This window comes from Belonocnema kinseyi, chromosome 1, assembly GCF_010883055.1.
Source record: "Belonocnema kinseyi isolate 2016_QV_RU_SX_M_011 chromosome 1, B_treatae_v1, whole genome shotgun sequence".
In the NCBI taxonomy this organism is placed as follows: domain Eukaryota; kingdom Metazoa; phylum Arthropoda; class Insecta; order Hymenoptera; family Cynipidae; genus Belonocnema; species Belonocnema kinseyi.
Window position 1 is genome coordinate 87,395,821 of NC_046657.1, and position 22,037 is coordinate 87,417,857.

At 35.1% G+C, this 22,037-nt stretch overlaps 1 protein-coding gene across 1 annotated transcript in view; it reads right to left on the bottom strand.

The window, feature by feature from the left end:
- Positions 1-1,178: 1,178 nt before the first annotated feature.
- LOC117170750 (myotubularin-related protein 9) overlaps positions 1,179-22,037 on the bottom strand; it is a 65,563-nt gene continuing 44,704 nt past the window's right edge. The window contains exons 5-7 of the mRNA XM_033357787.1: positions 16,893-17,197; positions 5,906-6,229; positions 1,179-3,169 (exon numbers count right to left, since the gene is read on the bottom strand). Of these exons, the coding sequence (XP_033213678.1) occupies positions 2,769-3,169; positions 5,906-6,229; positions 16,893-17,197 (1,030 nt within the window). The 3' untranslated portion in view covers positions 1,179-2,768. The remainder of the gene's footprint in view (positions 3,170-5,905; positions 6,230-16,892; positions 17,198-22,037) is intronic.

Consider the following 22,037-nt stretch of genomic DNA (forward strand, 5'->3'; position numbering starts at 1 on the left):
TAGCCGAATAGCAAATGTAGTTAATATTGCTGTATTATTTATTATATAATTAAAAACATTGAAATATAAAATAATACTATACTACATTAAACTACTATTATTATTATTAATATTATTGTTATTATTAGACTGAGTACAATATTAAATATAAATTTTAAAAGTTAATGTTCAAATAGGAATAATATAATAATAATAAATATGATATTTAGAAATTTTATATCTTACTATATTATCCTAATTTTTTCCATTAAGTAGTAACTCACTTTCTGTTCAGACGTGAACCCCCCCTCCCCTTTGTTAAATCCTGGCTACGCCACTGTTGCATCTGAAACATTTCCTTCTTGAATTAACTGAAACCTCTAAATAGTATTGCGAAACGCATTCAAAGACTCGAAAACAGTCACGATTCTACGATCATTAAATGAAAAGACTGTAAAATCCCGTGAGGGCATCAAACACCGTATGGATTCCAACTATTGCAGGTCCTATAAGAAATTGTACCAATTTAGAAAAATATTCTATAACTTCAAATGAATAAGAAAACATAGCTACAATGGAGGGTCAAGAACCTTACCCAGTGAAGCTGAAAACATTGAAGCATGGAAGGCGATGTACCGGTGTTTTCGAGTAAAACCTCGTTAAAATCTACATACTGAAGCAATCATGATCTTGGAAAGCCCTACCTTTACTAGTTTACAGCATCAGATATATGAACCATCACCCTTGAGTCTGCTTTTTCGACATTGTAAGGTGAAGGACACCCACTTAAATTAAGAGAAACGTTGATTAAAACAAAAGTACCGTAAATCGAGTACATTTTCTTCCCTAGCCTTATAAAAAAAATACAATCATTCTTCAAATCTATAATGTTTGCCTTAACTGCACTGTCGCAATCGTTCTCGAGCGAACTGGTCTTTTTCAAAGGTAAAGTTACTTTTCAAGGGATTGAGTTTAAAAACCCTTATTAAGATTAAGATACAAACACGTAGCAAACACAATTATATCCAATAAGACTCAGTAAAATTGAAAAATACAATAAATAGATTAAATATTTTATCATTCAACACGCATTTCACAAACGGACTCATTGATCGCTCATTTGATGATATCAGACGCATTCGAAAAGAAATTTCACGAGTGTAGTGTTCACAAAAAAAGCAATAAAGTACAATATAGAGTTTGAATCGCAGTAGGTAACATTTTATTATTTAATGCAACTTATGACAGCGGCCAAGATCCATGCGATTATATAGAGTATGCGAGAGTGTATAAAAAAGAGAACATAAGATATTAATTGATTACAAAATTTCGTTTTCTTCAGATGCTAACCCACAGCATCTTTTCCCTCAGCTTCGATGAGTAGACGTACTGGGCGCCCATCTTAATTATCATAAACGGATTAAAAGTGAGGACAATTCTGTAAATGTGAAAGAGTGGCTAAGCGAATTTGTAAAGTTGTTCGTAGCTTGCGATTGGTTAGACATTCAAAAAGTGATTTATAAGAAAAGAAAGTTTTCACTAGTCCAGCAATTTTGTTTATAAGATTTGAATAGCGCACTAAAACGTGGGCTGTGTAATTCCACCATGTTATGATAATTATAATTATATCTTTTATATTGGGCTTCTTACAGCGCAGCCTACATTTAGATGAGTATACATTTCGATGAGCCGAAAATTTAAGAATTTTATCAGGAAACCCCTGATATATATTCTAAAAATGTACTTCATGTATCTACTGTACAAACAAGGGGCATTTAAGCTGTAAAAAATCATTTTAAAATTAATAATTACTAGGCATAAATTATTAGTAATTAATAATAAGCTGTATTTCATCACGATTTGTGAAGTTTTCTTATATAATATGTACAGATTTAATGTTTAAAAAACAAACATGCCAAAAAAATGTGATGAATATGGAAATATACGTGAGTCTATAATGAGAGTGAAATGCCACGAAAGACTATCAGCAATTACAGATCACTGTGTGAAATATTACTATCATCCAAAGTTAATCAATTCTCTTTCATATATATCAAGTCAAAAAGAATCTTTTCGAACTCTCTAAGAGTATTTCTACACAAAGCATTCTTAAGTAGTGTGTATGATGAAACAATTAATGAACCGTATTATATTTTTTTGAGCCTTTAAAAAATGTGTATGTGAAAATGGAAAAGTGTCGGTATGAAGTTACGTATATGTGCATATACATACCCGAATAGGATTTTGGTATTTTAAGATAAAAATAACTCTCAAGGTTCAAAAACAATTCACCAACGCAGTTTAGAAATTGTAACTCGGAAGTCCTGAGTTTTCCAGAAAAAAACTCATTTAAAGCTACTGATTGCCATAAGCGCACATATCATATTTTTTCTTCAAACAAAGAATACAACCAATTTCGCGTGATAGAGTCCCAATTCAAAATACAAAATTGCCATTTTCGAACTTTACTTTAAAAAATGTTTATAATCCCTTAACAAGGGTTGACAACAAGGGTCTTTTTAAATCGATGTACACATGTGTACTAAGAGAGCTAATTTTTAAATATCAGTTTACATGTATCAGCAAAAAATGGTACAAAAATTAATGTATTATGAAGACATGTATGGCAACGGTAAAATCCCTTGACTAAAATAGGAGTATCATAAACGCTTTTAATCATATTTTGGTCAAGAAACTACGCTAGTAAGCTTTTTCCTAATTAAATATACAACAGTCTGTTCATCTGGGAGTATTGTTTAACAGCTCCGCAGAAATAAGAATAATTTCTATCAAGTGCTTTGAGATTCCAGATGCAATTGTCCTAGTCGAGTGTATTCTTCTTCATTTTCTGAATTGCCAGATGCATTTGTATCAGACTTAATCACTTCCAAAGTGCGCTTAATCTGATTCTGCAACTGTCCTGCTATTTTTCGAACCGCAGCGTGATTCTGCTTAATTTCCGTCGCACATTGCAGCATACCAGTCCAAGATGCCGCATTTGTGTGAGCCAGGTATAACTCTTTCCAGAGCTGAATACTGACTGGTGCTATACTAGGCCAGATAACCCCGGAATTAGGTTCGTAAAGCGGATTCAACCACTTTTCAAGGACTTCCGGTTGATTTATATACGACCAAAGACTGCTAGTACGCTTGGAAAGCCTCAGGCGATCTCTCTCTACTTCAGAATCACCTATTAGTCGGAAATGTATGTTAAAGGTTGATAAAAAAATATGATGTAATAGAAGGAGATCCATATCATAACAGTCATCGCATTTGGGAAAGATGGGGGTTTTAGACCACCAAGCAAGCTAAGCCAAACGGTATTCTTTATCTTAAACTCTATAGAGCACAATGCCAGTGAGCTTCCAATCATATAAATTTACCTCAATTAGTAATTTTTAGATACACCGAGAACAAAAACATTATTCATTTAAAAAAATCGTTTTGTTAACCTTATTTCGTTCATAATGAAGATTTTTCGGGTCTATGGTCCTTTTATTTAACGTGTTGTATAAAACTACGCTTCGCCCACTATTCGTAGGGCCTCATAAGGTTTTATGGAATTTGCAAATCTAAGATATTTACAGTTAAAATATTAGTAATTATTTACGTTAAAAGTTAAAAGTTGAAAACACATTTTTTAATATTATAAATTGTCTTACCGTAGAATAAAAAGCAACATTTGCTGTGCATGTGTCTATGTTTTAATAAATTTCAAACTGTCTTGGATCTTTTATTTCTTCTTCACTTTCACCCATGGCATTGCAGTTTCTTATTTAAAAACTTATTTTGGTATTTAAATGATTCAACATTGGTTTGTTCCTTTAATTAAGTTTCTGTAAGCATAACTCAAATTTTGTATGTCTGTTCTTTTTTTAACAGTATTTTCGGACTTTTCTATGTGGAACATTTCTTTAAATATTCTTTTTTTGTATAATTTTTTCAGTACTTAATATTTTAATGTTGTCAAAATCAAAATGGTGGTCCAGAGTGTGTGAATGTTCAACAAGGCGAGTTTTTCGATTGTCTTTCTTACAGTCGTTAAAGTGTTCTTTCCCCCTGACACCAATATGTCTTTCTGATTGGCCGATATGCAATAAATAGAATGTGTTCTTTGTTCTTTACATAATGGGTCCTTTAAATTACGAAAGCAACGGAAACAATCTTTTTGAGATCGGAAGACGCTCACTAAATCTTCATTATTTAATACACTTTTGAGTCTATTTTCAATTTGTTCTACATATGAGAGTACAATGATTTGATTAAAATCGATATTCTGTGTGCCACTATTGTAACTTGGTTTAAATTTTAATTGTTTAATTCGTAAATTGACAAATTTATTAATAAGATTCTTTGGAAATTCATTTTCAAATGAAGTTTTTCGATTAAATTGAGATTCTGTCTAACGTGTTTTCTTCGGAACGTGAAGTCGTTCTACCTACGAGACTATTAATGATACTAATTTTGTATTTCAGTGGCGCATATGAATTAAAATTCATATACCTTCCGGATCAAGCTTCTTTTCTGTCACACACTTACACACAAATACACACACACACACACACAGAGAGAGAGAGAGAGAGAGTAAACCAGTAAAAATAAACTAATTTGGTCGCACTGGGCGTAATTCATTTGCATCCGTCAACACGAAGTAATTTCAGTGTCAGCCAATTATTTTTGATGCTCGAAACTTCAAATTTAAACTTTAATCGGTCAATGCTTCTTAATTAGGGAGAGTGATCGTCAAAGAGACTCAATGTAACTCGTGCTGTCTCACTTCACCTAAATCCATCTAAATTCGTTTAAAGGAATCAGAAAACAAGATACAAATGGATTTCAAGACGTAATTCGCCTCACCTAGAAAAAAGATTTAGATGTGTTTTCTATACCTCCAAATATTTTAATAATTTGAAGTATAAAAAATTGTAGTTACAAAACCGGTACAACATCGGTTGTCATTACGAAAAACGGTAAATAATTTAAATTTTCGTCCGTAAAGACTGACAACGCCATCTGCATTTTAAGTTTAAGATAGTCGTATTTGTGAACTAGCGCCGATGCCATGAGCTGTGTATATATAACTTATTGAATTGAATTATGATTTTTCTAAATTTTTAGGAACACTTTTCTAGATTTGGCAAAGACTTCAATTCAAGATTTTAAAATGACAATTTTGCTAAAACACTTTAGGGCTAAATATTTTATTATTCGTTCATTAAAATAATTTGAACCTAGGAATAAACGGATTCAGTTTCTGGACATATATTCGTCTTAGAAGTAAAATATGAATATTCAAATGGTCAAAGGAAACTTACTTGAAATCTATCAACATAAAATAATATGTACGCTTCATTTCGACGCATCTAAATGAAAATGCTATCATTCAGTACATGTAAATTGAAAGGATATGTATCGGCTGATCAAACTCGCAATCTTAAATATAACAGAACTAATTAACTATATAATAAATCGTTTTTAGTGTACCAGCACCCTCAGCATTTTAAATATTTTTCAATTTAAAAAAATGAAAAATTCAATAAGACTTTTCAATAATATGCAGTTCCGAGAAATAAATTTTTCCTATTTGGATATGTGGACTTCTTATTACAACTGGATTATTACTGAAATTGTATGGACTCTTAAAATAATTATAAACCGGTACGTTTCTCACTCACACTGTGCTATATAAAAATAAAGATGGATAACATGCGCACTGCGCAAGTGCAGCTTACGCATTTCGCAATTCTGATTTGCAGCATCATATATTAGTGGGCTGCGACCCCTTATCACTCCGTATATACAGATGTGGATCTTCTTCTATGACGAAAAATATAAAACCGTCACATACATTTTTTGGTGTGATTTCATATTATTTTCCCTTAGAAATAATTTCTAATGCTTATTAATTAATAGAAAGCTGACATACCTAGGAAGGTACCATAGTTAGAGTAGTAGGCGTTCTTGAAAAGTTCAATGAGTAGATCAGTAGTATACTCAAAACTGAATTGAAATTGGTAGTGAAGTTGAAAAAGGCAATCGAGGAATAGTAAAAAAGTTGGAGCGTGTTGAGAGTTCTGCCCATGAGAAGTAAAATACGCTCCGTGACGAGTGCGAGTATAAAACGGATGTCCAGCTTGGAGCCATTCTCGTTCTATTAACGCCTGCAAGCCTCGTACAGTTCTACAGTCAGGATTTAATATCACCTGTGTTAAACTCGTTACGACTAACGTCGAGTCGCGGCCAGTAGAACCTACAACGTAAATTAATTAAACTTATTAAAGAATTTTCTTCTGGCATGAACTGACAGAATATTCAGGAGAATGGATCCAAATCTGAATCAAGTTTTAAACGCTATGTGCTTAAGAAAGGAATGATAGAAATCCATTTAATATAGGCCCACTTCCCATAACAAATGTCTACCGATTTTCTTCAAACTGTGGTAGATTGTACAGAATTCATGATTTACAAGTTTACCACGTCTGATATTTGAGGTTAGATGCATGCGATGATAATCATACACGAGGTGGCAGCGAATGCGCATGTGCATAGCACGATTATGAAACTATAATACTTCTAGAAATATTATAGTCTTATCATAGTGCATTTGCAGTTTTTCTGTCGTATAAACAGAAACTTTTAGAACAGAAAATAAGCTGATAAAACACGTAAATAATGCCTGCGTTACATAAAAGCTATCACTTTACCGTGCTATGGTGGCAAGAAACCCTGGCGAATTTCAATTTTCTTATGGAATTCTTGCAACGAAGGCCGCGCCAACTTGAAGCTTCCTCTCTCACAAGTTAAAATCAGTGGAGCGCATGTGCGATGGGCCTATAACCTCCGTTGCAAGAATCATACACCTAAAAGAGCATGCGTCCAATAAAATGTGGCACAATATTCAGACTAGGGTAGGGTGGGGCGAGATGAGCAGTTATCCTTTCCATGTCTGTATTTAAAATCTGTTAATTCAGTGCTTGAAAGTAAAACGTTATATATACTCTACAAACATTTTTATTAAAATTTTGCCCAGACAAAAATAACTAAAAAACTATATGCGGAATGAGAAACGAAAATAAAGAACTAGTACGCTTGGCTCATGTCGTCTCAGGCTTGGGGCTGGATGCGCCAGGCAGTGTGGCGAGATGTGCCACTTAATTAAATTACTTATTATATATTATTTATAAGTAAGAATATTTTTAAGTTAAAGTATTTTTAAACAAAAACATATCTTACACAAATGTTTCCAAAATTGAACGGCAAATTTAAAGTATTTAACGTTAAAATGATGCAATCCTTAATCCTAACCTCTACCGTGACTAACGCTACAAAGAGTAAAAAAAAACGATTTATACTCACATATCTTCATCATTTTATTATAGAAATAAATATAGCAATTTTTCGAATTACCCAAGTACATTGTCTCAGTAAAATTAAAATTCTACAATACGAAAACTCCTAAATATTGGCGTATTAAGCCGTTTTTTTATATTTGCCGTATTTTTGAATGAGAACAATGTTTTTCTAATTTTTATAGCATTTCACAATTTTTCAAACAAAGTTACTTAAGACATATACCAAAAAAGTGCTCTCTTTTGGTTGAAAGCAACTCGTATTATTTTCTAACAATAGATATATGAAATTTCAGAACCTTCTTAAACAAAAAATGTCTAAACTCTCTACCGTTAAGGAATTTCCCGTACAAATAACCAAGAGTGGGATGGGGATGGTTTCTTTTATTTTTAAATAACCAAACTGAGAAAACTTGTGAAATCTGTTACAATATCCAACACCGAGTGTTTTCTCCCGAACAATTACGTTTAACGGATAATGTTGCAACCAGAAAACTGTAACTTGTGAAATTTCATATACTTTTATCCTTGCGACATTAGGAATACATTGTGTAACGAGTGCGGTAAGTTGCACATGTTTGCAACTGCAATACTCGAGCAAAATCGGCAGCATATCGAAATGCGTCAACGCTATCTGTATAAACATGCCGCCCTGGGTGGCGTTACCATATTGGACATTCTGTTTTTGGTGTATCTAGCTCGAGGGCCAATATAATCGTTATGCTGTATATGCCAAAGAAACAAACTTAACAATTAAACTGCACACTGGGTGTCTGGCACCCAACGGGCTTCCCGACTTTTCTCCGATTGCCTACGCTTTTTTAAAGATTTTTTTTCGAACAGTTAAATTATCACTGAGGCTTTGGAGATACTTTTTTTTTATTTTGTATTGCTTCAAGATCATTCATTATTTTTTTCCAGCCAAAAATGTCTGAAGGTGAATTTGGCAGTGTCCAGTTTAAGGATTAAGCTTCAGAGACGGAACAATGCAGAGAAACATCCTTGTACAACATCGCTAGTGGCTGCTCTGCTATGCCTGAAGGAACAAAGAGTAACAAACTAAAGAAACCGAAATCAGAGTAGGGATAGAAAGTCGAAACAATAAGTCGACTTTCGACATTACGAGGTTCAAAATGACATTTAGAACGCAATTTTTGCACCGATTTTAGATTTTTGTATTGAAAAATTCAGGATTAAATTTTTCAGACAATGGTGAGAGTAGATTTTTTATTTTTTTGCTTATTTAATTCTTATTGTTATGCAAGCAGCGGAAAAAATGTAGATTTTTTTAATTTCATTTTTTAACTTGACGAAATTTTTCTTTTACTTTTCGTCCCTAGATTTAATGCACAAGGATATGAGAAAGATAACAAAAATTTTTAACATGTATAGTTAATTGGTATAAACAAATTGCATTAACAAATACTTGACATTAAGGGTTAATCCTCTTCAAAGTATATTTCTGCTCTGAAATCGCTTGCTTTCATCGTTAGGATGATACGTTGACATTAAAATTTAGGATTAAATTGATTTGTTTATTTTATAAAGACGAATGTCAATTATTTGTTAGTAAAATTTGTTTATAACAATTAACTATGTAAGTTAGCATTATTTTTTATTTTTTATACCCCTGTGCATTAAATCCAAGGTACAAGAAGTATAAGAAAATTTTTGTCTAGATGATAAAAAATGAAATTAAGAAAAACGACATTTTTTTCGCTGTTTGGATTCAAATAATAAATAACGGAACAAAAAAAAAATAAAAAAATCTACTCTCATTATTTTCTGAAAAATTTAATCCTAAATTAAAACAAAAATCTAAAATCGGTACATAATTACGTTCGAAATGTAATTTTGAACCTCGTTTTCCGATTTCATCCCACTATGCGGTCTCTCATTGAACCACACTGCAGCGGCATGGAAAAGTAGCAGCCTCGCACGGAATGTAGAGGTGCCTTGAAAGTGAAGCGGAGTACTAAATAGGAAGAAAAGAGGCTAGGCAGGGAAAAAGGAAAACTGAAAAATCCCGTGCCGTTTCGAAACCTAATTAGGGAAATTATGTTCAAAAGAAGAAAAAGAATTAAAGTGGACAATCGCAATAATACAATTTATTATTTTGTAATGGACACATTACTGGGATATGCAATTATTTTTACAACCGTGAAGGGACAAGGGTCATAAAAAGGGAAGATAGGTTGTTACAGTCGGAATTTCTTTTTGATTACGCGTGTGTGAGTTAAATAACGGATGGGAATAAAAATTGAGAGAAACGGAAAGCAGCACCAGGAAAATAAATTAAAGCAAAACAGTATCTCTCGCGTGGTGGTGAGCCATCAGAGGGTAAAAAGTCATTCGAACTACGCGCCTTACACCTTCCTTCGCTAATTGTCTGATTGTCGCAATGCAAAGCAAAGCAAGAAAGGCGACATCGAGCAAAGGAAAGAATTTTCTTTTAAATATTACAAAATAGTTTTTTCTGTTCTTTCTCTACAGTCTTGTTTTATTCTCTAAAAATATAAGCGACCGAGGAGCAACAAACAATAGACTTCCCTAAAAAGAAATAGGGAAAAGTGTCTGCCCCTTACCTCGTTCTGACGAAGAGCATAGACTTTGCTACACGGTGCAAGGGGAAATTAATAATTCATTTTGATGGGAAATAATTCTTCAATGCATGCTATATCTCGTATCTCGTGACAATGGGTGACAAAATGTTCGGGAGTAAAAAATCCAATTTTCTGTCTTGAAAAAAGTATGAAAATGGTTTTAAATTTGTTTAATAAACAAACAAAAAAAGGCATGTTTCATTGAAAAGTGCACTCTACGTATATATAAGAAACTACCATGCTAATTAACTTGTTTTGTAAGAAATGGTGAGAAATTTCTTACATACACAAAAACGACATTAAAGTTTGCCACAAACGCATGTGTGACTGAAAAGGGGACTAGGCCCACTGAGGATCATCACTTTAATCAAGAACGCGACTGTGACTTGACCTCCATGGTGGTGTTAGTGTTCATTAAGAAACTCAATTAAGAAGTACCAATGCACCGTGATACAGCAGTATCCGTTTGAGCACCACATTACCTCGACGAGCATCGAACTCGAGTTTACGGTAGGCCAAGCGCAAAATAATACGAAAAGCCAGCTGGGCCGTCATGTGTTACCCTGTCATAGCCTTAAGCCACATCTTTCATCCAACAAACGTACATTTTTATATTAAACGGATTATGGATATTTACATTGGAGAAACACTAACTCCGTGATGGCAGACACAGACACAAGTACATGAAATTATTTTCCTCTTGGTCAGTTGGTAAAGCTCACAATAGTATTAACACGCCCATTAAATTCCTTAAGTTTAGGGTATGCAGAGGTTTTACTGTATGTACGAGGTTTGTTTAAAAAGCAAGGTGACTTTATTTTGGTCGAAGGATATTTATTTAATCAGCAATAACTATTATGTCCCCTTCAAAGTAATCCCCCTCAAATATATACACTTGTGCCAGCGCTTTTTGCAATCCTCGAAGCACTTCCGATATGCGCTTTTTGGTATAGCCTTGAGCTCTTCCAGCGATGCGGTCTTTATCTCCTCAATCTTGGCAAAACATCGACTTTTTATTGGTCTTATCGGTTTTGGGAACAGGAAAAAGTCGCGGGGGGGTCATGTCCGGTCAATAAGGTGGCTGAGGCATGATTATGGTGTTGTTTTTGGCCAAAAAATCACGAACAAACAACCATGTATTAGCAGGTTCATTATCGTGATGCAAAAGCCATGAATTGATTCGCCACGATTCCGGGAATTTTTTTCGTATTGCTTCACAAAATCGGCGCATAACTTTAAAGTAATATTCCTTATTGAACGTCCGACCAGCTGATAAGAACTCATAATGCATCACTCCTTTGTTATCGAAGATAACAGTAAGCAAAACCTTCACGTTTGACCGAATTTAGCGTGCTTTTTTCGGTTTTGGCGATTCAGAATATTTCCATTAAGACCATTGTGCTTTAGTTTCGAAGTCATAACCATATACCCATGTTTCGTTACCAGTTATGACCCTTTTGAACAAATCTGGGTCGTCGTTGACGTTATTCAACAACTCCTGAGTGATGTTCATGCAACGGTTCTTTTGATAAAAATTCAGCGATTTCGGAACAAATTTCGCTACCACGCGTTTCAGACCTAAAACATCCGTAAAAATTGCATGGCATAAGCCCAACGATATGCCGACATCTACAGCAACTTCTCTAATAGTGATTCGACGATTCTCTACAACAATTCTCTTCAATGCTTCAACGTTTTTATCGGTTGTTGACGTGCTGGGGCGTCTAGGGCAGGCATCGTGGTTAACATTTTCTCAGCCTTCTGTAAAGAACTTGTACCACTTATAAACAATTTTTTGCCCGAAGTAGACTTGCCAAATGCCACAGCCAACATTTCAAGTACGTTGAAGCAATACATTTGATTTTTCACACCAAATTTAATACAGATACTTTGATACATTTTTTCGACAGCAAAAAATTGCCAAGCACACCAAAACACGTCTAACCTTTATATTTGTCAAAAAAAAAACTAAAGATGCAAAATGGCTGATGATGTCAACATATTTTGGGGATATTTGTACCAACATAACAAAACATAAAAATCGAAAATCAAATGCACGTAGCCGGCGAAATTTGAAAAGGAAACGACGTGTAAACGTCAGCACTGGGCTACTGAAAGTTATTACTTAGCCAATCGTTATTTTTCTTACGATATGACAGCTAATTTTGATGATGATTGCGTTGGACCCTAAAATCAGATGTACTCTGATAAACTTCTGAATTAAGGGATTGATTAATTATGCAACAATTGCTTCTTTTTATCAAGTGACATACTAAACCTTACATAGGAGGAAATTCAGACAAGACGTAACTAATATTTCTTTTGCATTTACTATTCTCCTGTTAACCCATTAACGTCTAAACGGAAGATTTTTTTATGCTTTTTTCAACTGCGATTCTAAAAGTGAATCGGATTGTAAAAAAAATTGAGACAAGTAATATTCGACGTAAAATTTTCTGAACTTTCGATTGGTCCTATCAGAATTGTAAAAAATTCATATTAACAAAGTTTCATTTGTTTATTTAACAAAAAACACGAATTTTTTTTGGTCGCTCGTTACGAATCTGTTATCAGTTTCAACAAATTCAACATAGCGGATCGAATATGCCGTTCAAAATTGTCGAAATTAGTTCAGTGTTAATGAAATCTGGTATATAAGAATTTCTGGGTAGCTTATTACTGAATGCACTATTGTATGCTGTACCATATTGAATGTACTATTGCACAGAATATATAATTTTTGTTAAAATATGTTTATAGAAAGAAGTAAGTGAGTCTACCTGTGAACTTATTCCATGTAATTTTTCTTGTGCAAGTCATTTAGTGATATAGTTTACATTTTAACGACCATCGTTTTAATCCTCAAGCGTGGTTTGGGATTCCAGCTTTCCATTTTTCGAGAATAACTCAACCGACTTATTTTCGGAAATTGGAGGGTTGCGATCTCAAGCTTATAACTGCCATTCGATTTCCGCGTAAGCTTCGACCGTCCTAGGTGACAGAATTCTTGCGAAACGGAGGCAGCAAATTCTGGCCGTATTTCAGTGGGTGAGAGGAGCGGGCGACCAATGACAGGGCTCGATCCGTCCTCCCCACCGCTGGAACGCGCGCAGGGTTGCTCGGCGGTTGGAGAGCTGCTAAAATCGGCAGGAACACGAGTACCATCTTGACCAAGGAGCGCATCGGGTCAATGAGGACCGTGCGCTCCGACTAGTGAAACCCTGTATTTGTGTACAATCAACTTTTATCCTTGAATTAAATTAGTTTCTTTTCTTCTTTAAATTTCGAAATTTTATTTCCCTTAGAACTCCCATTGATAACAACCCACGTCATCATTATCGTTTAATCTCATTATTAAATTAATATTTATTTATTCTATTTGCTTTCGGGGGTATAAATTTGGCGGCCCAAACGTGGGGCTCAGGAATTTTTATTTATATATATATATTTTTTTTTCTCCTGATCTTTCATGGTTGAAAGTCGAACCAATAAAGCCTTAAGAGGCCATGCTCCACACTCCTCTCGTTAAAAAAGGCGGTTTCCGGGTATAACCTAAAAACTCGGCGGCACCCTCAAATAATTTTTCGCGAACTTATCGTAACGCGATCTTTGCTAATTGACACAATGTCAGAACAAGACTCTCGACTGCAACCCCGTCTTGATCTTGAATGGCATTCGCAATCGAGTGATGGCGAACAGCTACACTCAATTTTTGACGCCGCCGTACGGGCACGTCGACGCAACCCCGAGACGGACCTGTTTCCGGTCCGCCCGACGGGGATTGCCAACAACATGTCAGTCAACCACACGCTCGACGTGGGAGACTGATCGACCGATGACAATCCGTCATACTCAATCTTGGACACCCCCGTTCAGGCGCGTCCATCTATGTCGAAGCTGATCTGCTTCAGACCCAATCTCATTTTGAAAAACCGCGCTCAGGCGCGTCCACCGACGTCAAAGCTGACTTGCTTCCGACTCAATCTCATTTTAGACAACCGCGCCCAGGCGCTTCCACCTACGTCGAAGCTGACCTGCTTCCGACCCAAGGTCATTTTAGACAACCGCGCTCAGGAGCGTCCACCTACGTCGAGGCTGACCTGCTTCCGACCCAATCTACAGTTCCCGAAGAAGAAGACGAACGTGTAATGCTGGGCACCTAGGAAAAGGTTCAGTTAGTTTTAAGGACCATTGTAAATACGATAGGAAATTAGGGACATTATTCTTTTTATTATAATTAATTTTAGTTAAGTTTAGGCATACCGATATCTTGTTGTGATAACATGTATCTATCTTATATTTAATCTTTTTAATCTCTCGAGGAATAAACCGATGGTCTATCTGGGAAGGGGTGGACTTGATATAGTTCACATTTTAACGACCATCGATTCAATCCTCAAGCGTGGTTTGGGATTCCAGCTTTCCGTTTTTCGAAAATAAGTCGACTGACTTATACTCGGAATTTGGAGGGTTGCGATCTCAAGATTATAACTGGCATTCGATTTTCGCGTAAGCTTCAACCGTCCTGGGTGACAGAATTCTCGCGAACCGGAGGCAGCAAATTCTCGCCGTATTCCAGTGGGTGAAAGGAGCGGGCGGCCAATTACAGGGCTCGATTCGCCCTACCCACCGCTGGAACGCGCGCAGGGTTGCTCGATGGTTGGAGAGCTGCAAAAATCGGCAGGAACACGAGTGAGTACCATCTCGTCCGAGGAGCGCATCGGGTGACAGGGAACCGTGCGCTCCGACTAGCGACCCCTTGTACTTTTGTACCATCAACTTTTATCCTTGAATTAAATTAATTTCTTTCCTTCTTTAAATTCCGGCCTTTTCACTCTAGTTTTTCACCACCTTTTAATTTATCTTAGTTTCCCTCTTAAATATTTTTCTTCCGAACTTCGCACCACGATTTAAAGTACCATCAGCATCCACGCACTTGGGACCTCTTCAGCAGCCGCCCAGGATCCAGGATACCCGGACACGAAACGATCTTCAGTGGCCTCCCAGGATCATCCCAGCATCCAGGACATCGGAGATACTTCGCCATTAAGGGATTGACAGGTTTGTAGAGCGGCTGTCGGATTTTCAAATTAGTACGGCACTGTCGAAAATCTGGCGGTCACTCCCATCTCAACCATCTTTAGTGTGTGGCGCCATCGCGTTAGCAACTTCTCGCTCGTTTCACCTAGGATCGGCGGTTGACAGCCACCGGGCTGTTGACCGAAAGACCTTGGATTAGGGCTCGTTTCGGGAGTTATCACCCTTAGGTGGTGACTTTCTAGCGAGTTCTTCGCGCTTTTATTTTTCGGATACGATCCACAAGACCGTCGGTTCCATCCCTTCGCGCGCACCCTTTTGGTTCCTTTTCGAAATTCTTATTTTCCTTCGACTACGACGTCGAATACCCATTGATATTAAACCCTATTATCATTATCGCTTAATATCATTATTAAATTAATATTTATTTATTCTGTTAATTTTTCGGTGGGTATCAATAGGTTACATGTAAATTTTCATCTTTTACATTATATTTATTTCCGATTCAAACATTATTTTTATTCATATGCAAATTATAACAGTTACTTCCTAAAATAAAATACAACAGTTCTCTCGTTTGATTACAATTTTGTATATAAAAAACTTTTCACACCAAACTTTTATGTAAGTAGTTCATGAAAGTTTTTCCCGTTAAAAAGAAATGTCTCGTCGTTCAAAGCATCAAAAACGAGTTCGCAATGATATTGCAGGTACTCTATTGCCCATTTTTTCTATCACCTGCTGTATCTTTAGCAATAGATACAGCAGGTGGTAGAAAAAATGGGAAAAAGAAGGAAAAATGGGAATAACTTGGTAAATATTAACATTTTGATCAAATACTTCTGATTCATCTTAGACTATACCTGTAATAGAGTACCTTTTGTCTTTTAATAATTTTCGAAAAAATCACTTTTTGTCAATAAAAAGGGCTTTTTATTGTTATGGTATTTCTTTAATCGATGTTTTCTCCAAATATATCAATTTTATCAAAAAATGATATACAAATGAAAATATGCATCTCTAGGAGTGGGTCAACTTTTGTTTCAAACTTTTTCCTGTAACATCAATTTCAAAAAATTTCACCTGAATGTCCGGCGACTTCGAAGCCGCCTGGTAATACTTTTGCATCCAGGTAAGTGTCTGGTAATGCGCAGGTGCTATTTCTAATGTCAGCCCATGTAAACGCATCCACTCACACCTGCCAGGCACCCATTTTCACGTTCCTCATCCTCAGACGAACGGAAGAGATAAAAAGCTACATCATTGAAAGTAAATTTTGTATTTTAGCAGCCTTATTGGATCCGGGATATTGAATTTGTAAAAACAGATAATGGATTAGTAATCAGCGACCTAAAAAAAACCTGTAAACCGAATTTCAAAGTGACTGAACAATTTTTGACCGCCATATTGGATCCGCCATCTTGAATTTGTAAAAATCCATACATGGATTTCATAGGTTAGCTTCCATGGACGTAAAAAATTTACAAATTATAAGAATCCAACGACGGTTTCTGTGTAAAAATATGCAATGATACATTTTTGTCATTCTAAATGTCGTGCTTTTTGTTAAATAAACAAATAAAACTTTGTTAATATAAATTTTTTTCAAATTCTGACAGCACCAATCGAAAGTTCATAAAATTTTACATCGAATATTACTTTCTCAATTTTTTTACAATCCGATTCACATTTAAAATCGCGGTTGAAAAAAGGATTAAAAAATCGTCTGTTTAGGCGTTAACGGGTAAAAGAAAGAAGAGAGGCTATTGATGCCGTTACCCTATTTTATTTCATTCGTTTAAAAGTAAAACAGAAAATATAATTTATGACTTCTAAGTTGATTTATGCTTATAAGTTTAGATTACATCTCATGTTATATGCTCTTAAGAAAATGGTTTTTGTAAGTAATTTCTTGAATTCCTACCGTGAACTAAAACTGCTGCCACTTCATGATGAAGACATTGTGCAGCTACACAAGCAGCGTTTAGAGCGCTTTGAACTCCTGATAACCAGCCGCTACCATCTAATCTTGAAAGCCACTGATAACTGGAGCATCCAGTGTCATTGCAAGCTTCAATTAATTTACTTAAGCTATCTGTTAAATCGCTTGGACGCGGAACTGCCTTGTGTACTTTTCGCCATTGAGGATAAGCTGCATCTATTTCCGTTCCACCACCTCTGGCTCTTGCGCTTTGAGCTTGAGTGACAGTCCGCGTATCAACAATATACCTAAAGCAGAATTGTTAAAGATTAAAAAATAATATAATACTTTACGCATTTCAAAAATATATTTAGACCAAACATTACATCGTATCAATTACATGAGCAATAGTGGAAAATAGTCATTCTATCTATTTTCGAACAAGAAACATTCGTAGACTAATCGCCTAGACTTATCAAACCAGGTAAGTAACCTCTTTTTCTCTTCTACGCATCTCTCAAGTATTCTTAATATCGAAAATTTCGATTTTCATGACCGACATATCGATATCATAAACACTGATTTTTCATTAGATACTGTATCATTAATCTGGTCCCATCGAACGAAAAGATATGGTTTGGTAGCACTTGCGAAACTATGTTTGGTTGCTACTATTTCAGTTGCCTTAGTCGAAAGATGGTTTGTGGCGGCCAAACTGGTACGGGTGTGATGATTAAAACTGTCTGGTTGTAACAGGTCGGTTACACGCACTTAGCAGTTCCGTTACGGCTCACTACGTTAGTATTGCTAATAACTTAGTTGTTAGAAATCCGAGAAATCGGGCTTTCGCTCGAGAGTTCGAGATCCCGTAAACACCTCCCACCACTCACCACTACATCTCCGCGTCTCATCTATACCCCGACCGTGAGCCGCGTCTACGATGCCGCTATATGCGTGAGAATGTAGTGGTAAGGGGATAGGGAAGATTTCGTGAGCTTTCCCTCTCTCCTAAAAGTCGCGTCTATCAGGTCGACTTCGCCCGTTCGCCCTGAAAAATCTCACTTTTCAGAGTACCCCTCTTTCTTCAGCGCACGTTACATATTATTATTTAAGATGTATTAATTATTTAATGTTTGTATTATCATAATCTAATGCTTTTTCAGCACCCTTGTTCATTATTTTCCTTTCTCCTGCTGGCCTATTCTCGCTCCGCAAACTCGAGAATTGCCACGTTTTGAGGGGGGGGGGGACATACCGTTCTGATGCGTTTCCCTAACCGTAACTGCATAGAATCTGTGTTTCTGGTTCCTAATATTTCTTAAGCGTCTGCGGAAGGTGAATTAAAGTTCCAGTGAAGTTTCAATGATTAGTGGCGCTGATTTCGGCGCCTAAACGGTATTCAGAGTGATGCCACGGTCATATAATGGTCCTATTTTATCCGACACGTACCGGAACAGCAGAATAATTTATAGTAGTTAAACGCCACCAACCCGAATCCATTTTTAAAATTGTCATCAAATTGTTAATATTTTTTTAGTTTATGTATTTTCTCATTACATATTATATATCATAAATTATATAAAAAACAACATGGAGGATCTAATATAGCGGAAGAGTGATTTCAAAAAATTATTGGATCTACTTGAAACGACGCACAGTGGTCAAAAATGGTAAAAAAAAGTGGCCTAAGTATAAAATGTTCATAAAATAGGTCAACTTCTATTAGTCACGGGATTTTGGGGTCGCTGATTTCAAATCCGATGTCAAAAATTCCAAAAACAAAATGGTGAATCCAATATGGCGGACGATTATGCGAAATACATTTTGGATTTAAACAAAAATTGGTATTAGGGGGTTTTCAAGGTCGCTAATTACGAATCCAATGTCAATAATTTCGAAAATAAAATTGCGGATCCAATATGGCGTACGAGTTTGCTAAATACGTTTTTGATTTTCTGAGAGATTGGTATAAGGGGGTTTTCAAGGTCAATGATTACGAATCCGATGTCAAAAACTAAAAAAATCTGATACAATATGGCGGGCTGGTATGCTAAATAAACTTTTGATTATTTTCGAAATTGGTATGAGGGGGTTTTTGAGCTCTCTGATTACGAATCCGATGTCAAAAATAAAGAAAGAAAAAAAGAAACCATGCATCCAATATGCTGGACTTTTATAAAGACAATAAAAGGTCATGATCTATACACGGTTTTGTTCAATATTTTTTTATTTGACTGTGTTATTGTACAGCATTTTCTTATCTGAAGCTTTAGATTAATTGGAGAAATATCATAAATTTGAACAAACACTTGATATAGTAGGGGGCATCCTAAAAAAAAAGAAGGAAGCTTAATGATGATAAAATTTCACACCCGCTTATCATCAACGTGGAGTATGAATTGTTCACAATAATTTTTTCCTGACTACACACGTGTGTAATTTAGTATGTATAAACATTTTTTGATCCTCGTGAACAAAAGATACGTCAGCACCGAGCCAATCATGTTTTTTGATGCACAAACGCACTCTCCTTCGGACTAGCATTTTGCGAGGTAATTGGGATTTTACGAGATCGAATATTTTCCTTCTTTTAATGCAAATTTTTTTATTACAATAATAAGGGATAAGTAAACATAGCAATTCGACGGGAGACTGTTTCATAGTAGTAAGTTTAAACCTTTTCCAACTTTTTTTGCCAAATTAATGCCAGAATTAGATTCTACGGAAACAAATACGTCTGATACAGTAGTTTCAATTGTTAAATTACATACTGTTATTAACAAAATAATTAAAAATTAATTTTGCGATATGAATAAATCTTTGACGACCATCAGAATATGAACAAAAATACGGGTATGACATATACTGACTAAGCGGCTTTTTGATGTGCAGAATTCAAATTTGCCATTAGTTTTGTAAAATTAATTTGTTTAAACAATTGGTGTAAACAAATTATTGAAAAATTGAGTTTTTTCAAATACCGGAATCGGATTCTACCGAAAACAATACGTCTGGAATAGTAGTTTTACTTGTTCAAATATATTTTGTTATAAAAAAATTAATAATAAAGAGAACAGAGTAATGCGTTTTTTTAAAGGTCGGTTTTCACTTGTTTCAAAGGCGTTGAATATTACTCGTGAAATGCTCACATTCAGACTCAATCACAGAGTAAGAAAGAAGATCTTATTGTTATTGAATGTGACAATACATTACACATACCACCTTGATCAAAAAGTTCCCGGAATCATAACCGTGTGGCGCCCCCTGCTGTCCGATTCACATTTTTTTGTTTCTGTAGGTTGTCACACCTTTTAACAATATTCCCTGCGAATTTCAGCTTTCTAGCTTGACATTTGTAAATGTAACGCAATTTTCAGTGCATCTGTTTTTTTGCGAATTTCGATTTTTGCAATGGATTTAATTTTGCAACAACATGTGTGTTGTCGCACAATGCTATTATTATCCGTGAGTTTCTCACCAAAAACTCAACTAATACAATTCCGCAGCCATCAAATTCGCCAGATTTACCTCCCTGTGACTTTTTTTTGTTTGGTCGACTAAAAAAACCACTACGCGGAACGCGTTTTAGCAGCCGATCGGAGATAATACAAAAATCGAAAACGGCACTGATGGGCATACCGAAAATTGAGTATCAAAATGTTTTTAAAGCTGGATCAAGCGCTGGCATAAGTACGTGGCAGTCGATGGGAATTACTTTGAAGGGAACCACATCAATATTCAAGAATAAACTTATATTTGTAGTTTTAAAAATAAATTCCGGGAACTTTTTGATCAAGGTAATATACTACTGAGACGTATCTATAAGTACATAAAACCAAGTACTTGTTTCCGCAGTTAGCCTATAGGTAATAACAGTAGTTACCATGGCCTATCAAGAAAAGCTTGCTGTGCAATTATAAACAATGTATTTAAATTTGGTGTATTTAAAACAATTTAATTTTTTTTATTTTAATTTGTTTATAGTGGGTTCCAAGGGTCATCAATTTGGATCTGAGAGGTGTAAAACATTAATGTTTTAATTTAAAGAATATTTTGTCGGCTTCCATTCTTCTGCTAACAATTTTAATGTGAGGTGTGCACAAATATGAAAAATGTTTGAAGAAACTAAGAAGTACGATTTTTCAACGAAAAATTGAAAAAGGGCAAAATTGGTCAATATATATGTTGGGACCCATTAGAGCCAGATTTTTTTTCTCAGTTTTATGGGTTTTCTTCCATACTTTAAACCTATGAAGTTTATAACACGCAATATACACTAGAACCCAGGCATTTAAAAAATCAGTTTTTGGAATAAGCTCATTGTCCTTTACAAGTTTTCGTAGAGGGGGGATACGGATATAGGATAAAATATAAACCTTTCATTTTATATTCTGGCATAGTTTGCCGGAAATGAATTTTTAAAATTGTTCGAGTTAAGGTAGTTCACGTGAGATTTCACTTTTCTTATGAATATTCTTTAATTTTCGCCATACAAACGGGAGATTAGTATTCAACGACCATGCAGTTCTTAGGTTAGAAACTAGAGATGTATAGAAGAAGAGAAATAAAAAAATTCACAAAAATTTCAATTTTTTTTGTTGAGTTTAGTATAAGAGATATAACTATCATATCCACGTGTGTGAATAGCTAGCTATTGCTACTAAACTGAGTGCGGTATTGTTACGCTTATTGTCATTTCTTATAGTCGACTCAAATTTATACTACATCGTGTCCCTCAACTATGAAACTGAAATTCAAATTTAAACCTATTATACTCTCTTAAAATGTTGTGAAATTTGTAAATAATATTGCCGACCAGAAATAATGCTTGATCATTAATGTATTAGAAAAAATTTTAACATTTTTTTGAATGTATTTTAGTTCATGTGGAAAACTGTTTTTTATATGGCATAATATGAGAATTAAATAATGCAGTTTTTTTCGGAAATATAGTGAACCATATTCACACAGCATATTTTGGAAAATTATTACTTATCATCCATGTAAAATGTGCGCTACGAAGTTTGCATTTCTACATTCTCATCTCAATGAGAAGGTATTGGATTTTTTACTTATAACAATGCAAAAAAAAGGGTATGGTGCAATATAATTCTAAATTTTAATTTATGTCACTATACTATACGATAC